This window comes from Hoplias malabaricus, chromosome X1 (genome assembly GCF_029633855.1).
Source record: "Hoplias malabaricus isolate fHopMal1 chromosome X1, fHopMal1.hap1, whole genome shotgun sequence".
Lineage (NCBI taxonomy): Eukaryota > Metazoa > Chordata > Actinopteri > Characiformes > Erythrinidae > Hoplias > Hoplias malabaricus.
The window spans coordinates 15,749,287-15,759,951 of record NC_089818.1 but is presented as its reverse complement, the minus strand read 5'-3'; the positions used below and the strand labels follow the sequence as shown (position 1 = coordinate 15,759,951).

At 38.2% G+C, this 10,665-nt stretch overlaps 1 protein-coding gene across 4 annotated transcripts; it reads right to left on the bottom strand.

Annotated features, from left to right (window-relative positions):
• Window positions 1-1,168: 1,168 nt before the first annotated feature.
• LOC136675646 (GATA-binding factor 6-B-like) lies at window positions 1,169-8,418 on the bottom strand. 4 transcript variants are annotated; one of them, XM_066652312.1, is made up of 7 exons: window positions 8,294-8,418; window positions 6,589-7,466; window positions 5,091-5,257; window positions 3,710-3,835; window positions 3,256-3,343; window positions 3,015-3,130; window positions 1,169-2,004 (listed from the first exon to the last, which is right to left on the bottom strand). In XM_066652312.1, exons 2-7 carry the CDS (start codon window positions 7,454-7,456, stop codon window positions 1,837-1,839), a joined length of 1,533 nt encoding a protein of 510 aa, XP_066508409.1. In that variant the 5' UTR covers window positions 7,457-7,466; window positions 8,294-8,418; the 3' UTR covers window positions 1,169-1,836. The 4 variants fall into 4 exon arrangements, with proteins under 4 accessions (XP_066508409.1, XP_066508412.1, XP_066508408.1 ...); XM_066652315.1 differs by having other exon boundaries at window positions 6,589-7,420; window positions 8,294-8,407; XM_066652311.1 differs by having other exon boundaries at window positions 8,298-8,345.
• Window positions 8,419-10,665: the final 2,247 nt, after the last annotated feature.

Below are 10,665 nucleotides of genomic sequence, written 5' to 3'. Positions count from 1 at the left end.
AATATGTTTAGAACGAAACCTTCTATGGCTTAATTCTGAACCAACATTGACAAATCAAACTTTTTGAAATGGAAAATTAAGCCAAAAAAATACAACCAAAAAATACAAATACATTAGTAAATCCAAAATAAAATAAGAAACCACCTCTAAGAAACACACCACATTTAAGAAATAAATAACTCTAAAGGTCATAGAAGCAAAAGAAGAAGGATTGTAGTCGAATGTCGCTTGTGTTATGCACACAGTGTCCAGCCTCGAACAAAATGAATTAACTTAGAAAGAGTCTCTTCTCTTTGGAAATCTTCCCACTACAGTGAATGAAGGACAGCCCTTCAGAGAGATTACTTTAACAGGTCCTAGCGCTCCCTAGACTCTACTTAGTCTAAATGGATCATTCTGGGATAAACATACATCTACACTTTAATTGCTTGTCTTGAAAGCCAAGACAAGACTGAGTATATTGTGCCATTCTGGCTATCAGTTATTTTAACAGCATCTGTGGATAAAATGCTAAGAAATAAAAGAACTCTCTTTCATTGCTGAATAACGTATTTCTGTAACTTAATCACTGTACAAACTACAAAGCACAAAAGCTCCTTCCTTCAGTATACTGTTGCTGCCCAAAATCTGCAAAAATTATAAAACTGTAAAAAAACAATATCCTGTATTTTCAACGCAAGTTAATACCACTTCTGTATGTCAAATTATTTTGATATTCTCACAAAATGTAAAGGACAAAAAGAACAATAGAAATGGCTAAAACTGAATATATTTTGGACAACAACAATATATAAATGAAAAGCACAGAACTGTGTTTTTTATTTGGAAGAATATAACAGAAATCAAATGAAATATTCATCAGCATTAGCACTGATATACCAATGCCTTAGGTAGTAATGTGTTACACAAAATATATATTGCAGCAAAACTATTTTGCAGTTGTGTATTGTAACAAAACTAGTGATTTTGCATCAGAAAATGTATCCTGAGTGCTGTTTGTTCTAATAATTCATGTTTTACTAGCAATTGCGGTTTATTCTTGTTTGTTTTAAAATAATTGAACCCTACTGAAATTTTCCCTTTTAACATTTCAGAGTAGTACCATTCATTTCTTTACGTTCAGAGTTTCTTGATTTTGACACTGATCCAGAGCGACATAATAAAAAAATCAAGCAGAAAAAAAAGCTATTCCTTTCATTTACCCTGTATTCAACCATCGCAATTCAATAAGAGCTTTCTTAGTGTAAGGGTGTGGGGAATAGTGATTTATAGCCACACTGCAAACAAAAGATAATTATGCTTGTAAAGGGAGACTTAAAATCTGACATTTACCTTTATTTTGGACAAAACATAACAGAAGCATCATAAATACATTTCTTTTCATTTGGGGAGGGAGGTTTGTGGAACAATTCCAGTTTGAAACAGATCAAAAAGTTTGGGATTTTTCTCCCGTTCATCTCGTCTCGATCCAAATTCTCTTTCCAGGTGGGATATCCATCAGCAGGAATATGTACACAGTGACGTTTTGATCCATGTACTCCACATAGTGCAGTGTGTGCTTGGTTCAATACCCAAGGCAGGTATTTTTTGAGGACTCCATTGAGACCACCATCTCCATCAGGAAGGTCCTAAACTGCTGGCACTCATAGTCTCCAGTGGAATCATCTGGAAAGAATATTCCTTGAAAAAATGGAGTAGTAGCATTTGCACAAGCTCAGGGTGTGAACATGGACCAAAGACAGGTGGATGGCTCCAGACAGAAGCAGCCGACTGCAGAACAACGGCTGGGACAGTCAGTTTACAGCAAGTGGGGATTTATCCCGTTAAAAGCAAGGGTCAGGCTAAAGCCATGGGGCACCAACTGTCCCCTCGTACAGAAGCCCCAACATCAGCGCTGGACGTTAATCCCACGTTTGTGTAGAGCCCGTCCTGCCCGGGGTACTTCACTAAGGAGCCTGTGGTACCTGGAACTTCTATCTGAGCCACCATGGCTGAGGAGTTCACCTAGAATGAAAACAAACATCAACAATGATTATCGCCACTGAATTATAAGGTATAGAGTGTATATATCCAAATGTGTGTAGACACGCCCTATAATTAATTAATTTAGCGGGTTAGTGTGCAAATCTTAGTAAATCTATATAGAAAATGCATAAAAATAAAAGAGATTATTGAGCACACACTCAGAATAAAAAGGTACAGTAGAGGTACACTGTTAAAGGTACAACAGTGGTTTTAGAGGTAAACTACATTTACTTTTCCAGAAGCAGAGAGAAATAAGTTTTCAATATAGAACTGTGTAAAATAAAAGAACATAATATAAGTCCTGGAGATGACATGGGGCATATGAGATCAACACAAATTATTTTTCCCTGACAGCACATGTGCAGATAGGAGTAAACTTAGCTGTGGAGTTGTAGAACGGCACTCTCTGGACTGATAGAGCACCATAGAAAACCTAAAATTATAATTCACTCCTCCAAAACCGGTACATGACCTCACTGTTTATCACATTTTCACAGCAATGTTTGAAGTTAAGTGTAAAGCCTTCCAGAAGAGTACAGTCTACAGTGAAGGAGGAAAAATCCCAATGAACATGATTTTATAAGGAATTGTGTGTCAATAATTGTATGGCCAGTATTAAAAAGTGTTTTTTAAAACCTGTTTGCGAAATGCAGACCACTCCTGATGTGAGCAGGGCAAGGAAGGGGAACTCTGGGAGTTCTGGGTGGCTTCTACTGGTGAAGATTGAAGCCGGATCCCCCTTTGCCAGGCAAAGTCATTGATGGAAAAGGGCGATTAGGGGTGTTGGAGGGGTGCGAAGTTCATCACGAGAAGGATAGGGGAGAGGAGTGGTTTTATAGTGTGTAATGGTGAAGGGGAGGAGTCTGGGCATGGTTCGTCTCCCAAACTTTAGTTATTTCATAACTCCATTAAAAAACAAAGGGTAAGTACGTAAAGAGAGTCTCCTTAGGCTTTTGAGATTAAGGTTTCTTTAAGAGACGTGAACTTACAGAGGTCACGGACACCTGCGCTGATGGAGGACTGTTCTTGGAGCTCTCCTCTGAAGTGGAGGATGAGGAGGAGGATGAAGAGGAGGATGTTGGAGTCATGGGGACAGAGCTGCTTCCTGTGGGTAATTATAAATAGACAAATAAATACATTAATATATACTAGACTGGGTATTACTTAGCTTTATATATTTAGACATGTGCCTATAGTTCATTTCTTAAATAAAGTTATATCTTAACAAACCTGATGATCCCTTTGTTTTGTTCAAGGTTTTGGGTTTCCTTTTCCTTGTCTGAATCCCTTCTTTCTTCATGGCCAAAGGTCTGGGCACCTGTTCAGATAAACATGGGTGAAAAATGCCCTTTCACTAACTGGAGTAGCCCCTCACAGCCCCCTATGCCCTCAGAGTATATAAGCTACTAAATAGCCAAATGCACTTGTAGAGGGAGGGTTACCACTTAAATCAGGTGAAGCAGGAGTTTATGACTCTGAGACCACTGTTCTAAATTTGATTGTGCACTTATATTATTTTGAACTTGAGGGACGAACACGGAAAACGCATTTTCTGACAGTGTAAGCTGGTTCAGGTGTATAGTTTCTGAGATAAATGGATTCAATAAACCTGTGAGTCGAACAGGTGAGTTAAAAAGGTATGGTAAACAGGTTTAATTAAACATTTCATATTCTTGCAACTTACCCCATGTAGTTTAGTGTAAAGTCCACACGCGTTACACACCGGTTCACCCTCTGCATTTCTGCGCCACAGTGTCGTGGTGCTGGTCTGACAGTTTGCGCAGGAGAGACCGAGGCGGCGGGAAGAGGCCTGACAAACAAACAAAATTAGCAAAGAAATAAATATATAACACAAACTCATTTACATAATGTACTCGTTCTTTCAACGGCACATGGAAGCGTCTCTAACAAAAAACCTAAAATTCTGAAACAGCATTTTGTATTTTAATTAATTTTTTAAAGCTTAAATTATTAGTACAAAAATTATTTTAAGGCACTTACTATGATATCATGTAGCATTGTATTTATTCTGTGAATAATGATAAATAATAAGTCTTATTGTTTCAGGAGTCTGGCAGAAATGCAAAATAAATAAATAAATAAAAAATAAAAATACGGAGTAAAAATGCCTTGTTATTTTAGTTTATTATTGTAATAAATCTATCAAACTACTGTCTTTGACAGAAGCACGTCTTTAAACATGAATACTGCAGCAAACTTTAGGACCTAGCGAGTCGGAGTTCAGCGAGGAAAGAGATTAAACAGCGGGAAAATGGCGAACGCTGGCGATAGCACTTCGTTTAAAATCTCACTCCGCTTCAGAAAATAGATCTTCCTTAGATTATCCAGTATTGCTTATTTTATTATTATTTTATTTCATTTTATCAGCTCAGCAACCTGAATAATACGTGAAAATACATTTTTTAGTGCCTAGAATTTGTATTAGCTGTTCTTTCTTTTTTACTTCAGTATACTGAAACTACACGGATTACTCTCGTTTTGTAAAAGCTAAAAATAGGTTTTAAAAATGGTTCTGCATTTATGTATTTTTTAACTTTGCTTTTAACTTTATTTTTAAATGAAAAGAAGACCCACTTTGTACGCATATGACGTTCAAATATCTGGAGTCATGGGTTTCACTAAAATGTAGCTGAAAATAAAATTATTTAAGGTATAAAAGTAGAACAGTTTTAATATGTAATGCTAACTCTGGTAACATTTAACGACATCGTAGTTTAACTAGGTTTGTAGTCTACATTTTTTCTTCTACCACCAACCTACTGCTGAAAAAAATCCCAAATAATATTAATATGACAAAAATTTATATGTATTAATGTGTGTGTGTGTGTGTATGTGTGTGTGTGTTAGAAATAATACACACTAAGTAATAATGTGTGTCAGAGAGGTCTATTAGGCTCGTGATGGTCCGTGCCGTCTCCTGCGCAATAAACCTGTCCGTTAGCCCGAGGAGTGGTGTGAGGAGAACCCGCACACATTTTGCGCAGTCCTCAGAGAGAATCAGATAGAGAGAGTGTGCGCGGGTGTAGCGCGGCGCTGAGGCTCACCATGCGCTTCTGCGGCTTGATGAGTGGGCGGCTGAGGCCGTTCATCTTGCTGTAGAGTCCGCACGCGTTACAAAGAAAGTGACCGGTGCCATCGCGCCTCCACAGCGGCGTGGACACGGAGCCACAGTTCACACACTCGCGCGCCTCCAGCACGTCCTCCAGCAGGTCTACAGCGAACACAAACAAACAAACACACACACAATCACGCTAAGCATTTCCTCGACTGGTATTACAGTGTATTAATAGATTCATTATAGACCTAATTACGGTAACAATCGTAATAAAACAGTAGTATGTTATTCTACATTATTTACCGGCATCAGATTGTTATTAGACGTTGCTAATAATAACATTATTAATCGCATAATAAAACAGTCCGTGCGCGTTTCTTGCAAAAGAACATGTTCTACTGATTTTCTAAATAAAAATAACTAAATTCATTATTTAAAAAAGCACACTTATATATGGCTATTTTTTGTTGAATGTGGGAATGATAAACTATAAAAAACATGTAAAAAAAAAAAATAAAATCACTGCAACATTTTTGCCAGAAACAGTAAACAAGCAACTGATCCCATAAAAAAGGCTACTTATCATGTATTATATATTGATTTCACTAATATATGCTGTATATATGTAATATATTACCTTTTTTAATGCATAATTTAAAAAAATTCCTGAAAGAAGAAATGGACCTTAAATAGAATCTATTTTACTGGGAAATGAACCTGGTGAACATCCGCTAATGGTATAAAACACTTTAGAATTAACTTTGGATTGTAATTTGACATTTCACTAGTCATTTTCACTGACACTTGAACAGCAAAAGGAGGAGATTATAATGTGCACAACAATTAAAACCAAGAGTCCTACTGGGGCCGAAGGTTAATAGCCCAGGGCTTAAGTTGAATGTATTTGTTATTTCAATGTATTTAACACAAAAAATGTAAGGCCTAAAAAGGTTGAACAGATATCCAGTTTAATCTGAATAACCCCATTTTCTCCCTCTTCGTTTGATGTTAAATGTTAAATTGATTCTTACTTAAGATTGTCCCTAAAATCAGTAGAAATATCTCTGACATGAGGAAAATCTTCCAATAAACATTTTTAAGAAATTCTAAAACACTCCCAGGAACAAACAAAGCCTTCAGTTTAAGCTTAAGTCTAAAGTTGTTTGCAGCAGTTTGAACACTCCCGGTAAAATGACAGGTTGATTTCCTAAACGAGTGTAAGAGAGAACACCCTCTAGTGAAAACAAAAATTACATGTAACATTTTCTCAATATTTTATATTATATGCTGTTTCTGATTTGGCTGATGTCTCTGGCCCTTTTCCCCAGTGTTTAGACTTCAGCAAATAATGACTATGTGTGTTTTAAAATGTTTGTATGTCCTCTGTTGCAGATGTGTACTGATTTTCACTTGAAAAATCAACAAAACATTTCACTTAACCAGGAGACAACTTTCCCTGTGCCCTATAAAGTTTAGGAAAGGTGTACCTCCAGGCCCAGGTCTGATCGAAAGCGGCGCTGCTCTGGTCTGGAGAGAGTGGAGCATGGAGTTGTCGAAGGAGGCAGTTGGCCAGGCTGGGGTCAGTTGGGGCAGCTGTGGGGGCACGTAGGGCGGGTAGGGACTGGGATAAGACCCGCTGATGGGCCTGGACAGGTACTGGTCACGGCCATTAGTATTCAGTGGGTTGGAGTAGCTGGAGTCCCGTGATGTGCCGTTGTTGATGGGTGGGCTTGGGGAATAGTGGAAGCGGCTGGAGGTGTGGGGACTACCAGAACTGTAAGATGGGCTCTCGGGAGTGGGCTGTGTCCAGGCTGGGTGACCAGTGACCCCGTGACTAGGCTGAGACGACACGCCCGGCTGCAGGTAGGAAAGGCTTGGGATCATGGGCCCTACCCGAGAAGTGGGCACATAGACAGGAGAATTGGGGCTGGAGTGCACGTAACCGGCTGAGGGCGAGTCGTACGCAGTTGCCAGGGTCTGGTACATGTCGCTGGGGTCCACTATGAGCCCACCCTTATGCCCCCCTCCTGAAATGATCAGCTTGTTGCTCTGGTCCAAGTCCGTGAAGAGTGCAGCCTCCTCAGAGCCTGGCAGGACATTAACAGGATGACCGAAGGGGCTGTAAGAGTGCAGCGGCCTGCCCTCAGGGCGCCTGGATGCACCCAGTGATGACGGACCACATGACCTCAGTTCTCCAGATGTGTGCCGGTCCCTCCTGTCTCCAGGTAAGTAGCTCTGCTCAGCCGGAGACCCCGGGCTACTGGACACTTCACGCTTCACCATGGACCAGCTGTTGTCCCCCAGGTCCATCCAGGATCCCTTTGATATATCAGTTCGTGGAAAAACAGAGACCATGTAAGTCACCCTGCGGATTTGAAAATTAAAAAAAATATATGATCAATGGTGGTTTTTGAGTTTGTATTTTATTCAGAGCACAGAAGCATATTAGTTAAAAAACTTGATAAAACCTCCCAAGCATTTTTCATTCCCAAAGGTCCTCAAAAGTCATGAAAAACTTTGAAGTTTGTGACCTGAAAAGTGACCCACAATAGAACATTTTAATGTGTATTCTTTAAAATATAAAGTTGGGCACGAATTTTACCCAAATCCATATATTGAATAAGAATTCACCAGATATTGTTTTTTAAAATATCTCATGATTTTTAACACAAAAAAAATCAAACAAAAAATGTTAATAGTTTATAGAAAACATTTAAAGTACAATAAAATATAAACATATTTCAAAATAACATTTTCATTTAAAAGAAAAACCAACTCTGCAGACTGCACTGTTGCTTTAACTTTCAGAACTTTCATTCTTTTATGTTATTTTTCAATCATTCGTATTTATTTTAATAATTCAGGAATAAAAGTCCCATGAGAGAAACAGCTGAGCACATTCCACAAACCCGAGAAGGATCTCCACTGAAGGATTGGATCCTCATCAAATTACCACAAAAAGCCCTCGCAGAGTGAAACAGATAGGAAACAAAACGCAATATGTCTTTCCAACAAGGAGATAACCGCTAGATAAGCCCCTCAGGGAGATAAGAGCTTTACACAAACCTTTACGGGCTGCTCTCCGTGAAAGCGAAACAAACTTCAGAGTATCCAAACGTTTCGTCCAAAGAAGTTTGAAAGAAACAAAGTTAAACGGAATATTTCATACAAATAGTATTCTCCAAAACTGACCTACTGGTTTTGAGCCATGAGCCGCTGTCCGCAGGGTCCACTCATGTCGAAGAAAAACTTGGAATGGAAGCTTTTAGTTGGACTCTCATCTGGATGTTTGAGGGTGGGCGGGGCCTCTGGAAACGGGCGCTCTAAATAGGCGTGAGAGGTACTTTTCATTAAGCGCTACTAAGCGTAAGGGCGTGGTTATTATTTTGGTTTCCCACCCGCATTCTGACAGGCCCCGCCTTTCTGGGCTCGTCTCGACGGTTTATAACGCAACTATTGGCCAATCCTCGCATAATAGGGGCAGGGCTGGTCTGCATATGCTCGCTAGGATACGTGCGGCTGGCCAATCACAGCGCAGGAGTTGGGACGCTGCTACCCAATCAGAGCAAGAGAGGCGGGGCTCGTACGAAAACGGCTGAAAAAAAATACAACGCAACTGAGAAAGAACACACAGTTCAGTTTTCCCTGTAAATTTTATAATAATTTTTTGGTTTCCCGAATTTGGGTTTTGTACATTTGTATACACGGTATTCTATGTCCAGCTTTGTGTACATTGTAAATATTTTCTTATTTGTCCACTCACCAACTTACGTTGAATAAATCTTTGATTTTAAATGTTATAACATTATCCTGTTTGTTTTCATGTCTTTAATGTATTATTTAAAGCCCAATAAATAAAAGGGAATAATATTTAATTTGCCTTTATCCTTAACATAATCCTTATATAAAATTAATTAATCCTTAACATTTTTAAAATGAATGTCAGTGGTGAAAAAAAAATAATAATGATTTCGAATCCATTTAAAGTGTATTAAATTACCAGTTAATTTTCTTTTATTAGTGTAATTTATTACTTATAGATTAATAAATAAAATGTTATAAAATTCAGTGTTTCACTGCTTTGCATCTTTTCATTTGTTACTAAAAATATAAAATATAAAATATAAAAGTGTAAAATAAATATGTAAATATAAAATAAAAAAAAACTTAAGTTCATTTTATAAGTAAATTGTTTAATTGTTTTACAGTGTAAATTATATATAAATTAAACGTAATACACAATCACACATTTTTGCAGGAGTCCTGAGTAAAAGTTAAAGACTGGACGAGGGTTGAGACAGTGGTGATCAATGGAGGTGATTCAGTGATGGAATCACTGGCTTGTGTTGTGGTTTGTTGTTTTAATTGTTTTGAAGCTTGTACTGTCTCATTGTTGTGTAAATGAAGCTCGTTGATAATTAGTTTATCTTTGGCGATGGGGCGGCAGTTAGGAGAGTGAGGGACTGACCACTAAACCTCCGCGCGCAATGGCTCTTCCACGGGAGGGGCTTTGACTTTGAACAGGTGATAATTCATTCAGGTAGAATATACATTGTTTTGTGGATTGATCAGAAAGAGTGGAGGACGTCTATTGGATTAATGATTCTCCACTCAACGGCCCAGCTGTGATCTTTAGACGTTTAGCCCAATGCTAACGTGATTTGACTGTGTTCTGGTATTTGTTTGTTGCTGAAAAGGCAGTCTCACCACTTTCGACTAAAATCTCTGTTTAAAACATATCAGTGAGATGTTAATAATATACAGTGGTCTGATGTGACGTGAATCATTGTAGAGAAACTTATTAATAGTGATATTATGATGGTTATAGTAGCACATGTGTCCCACAATGTCTACAACCATAGAGAATAAAAATGATTTTAACTTCCTAGGTTAAATTAATGAAAGGTATTGTTTCTCATCATTTAATCTGCAATCAAAGTGTTGTGACTGTTGCCTTCTTATCTATGATTACACCAGACAAACCCTGCAGACTTGAAATAAACCGGTAATATCATATCACACTTTCCTCCCCGCCACCAGACAAACCTGAACGGGTAAAATCACGACCGTCCTATTATTTCCTGTTTCACTTGGAAACCGATTTCCAATTTATCAATTTAACCTTTTCAGACGTCCTGTTGAACACTTCAGACTGGTTCCTATTACCACCACTGTTAACAATTCTGAACATTTTAAAATGTACCCCCCCCCCCTCAGATCGGAGCAGTTCACAATGTATTTTTGTATTTCACATTTTTATCAACCATTTCTAACAGGAAGCGATTAAGTGCTTTACCAACGTCACTGCAAGCTTCCAGCGGTCACTTTCTCCTTCCAGTGTTCCCTGCTGCATTTGTGTCTGTACACTTTTCTAAATCATTATTATTATATTTTACAGGCAAAAAGAAGGGGAGCCCTTTCAGTTTTTCATTGCAATTGTGGGGATAAACTGTCCATTTATAACAAGGTATTTTTACTATACAATACTACATACAGTATTTTACTGTACTTGTTTCCTTTGTAATAATTATATTCCCACACATGGGGCATGTTTTGCGAGTTCT

Coding starts and splice junctions, on each gene's coding strand:
- LOC136675646 (XM_066652311.1), bottom strand. CDS start 8,338: ATGAGTGGACCCTGCGGACAGCGGCTCATGGCTCAAAACCA. Junction 5,258..6,588: donor GATCAGACCTGGGCCTGGAG/GTACACCTTTCC, acceptor TGTTCGCTGTAG/ACCTGCTGGAGGACGTGCTG. Junction 2,005..3,014: donor CGCAGGTGTCCGTGACCTCT/GTAAGTTCACGT, acceptor TTTTCATTCTAG/GTGAACTCCTCAGCCATGGT.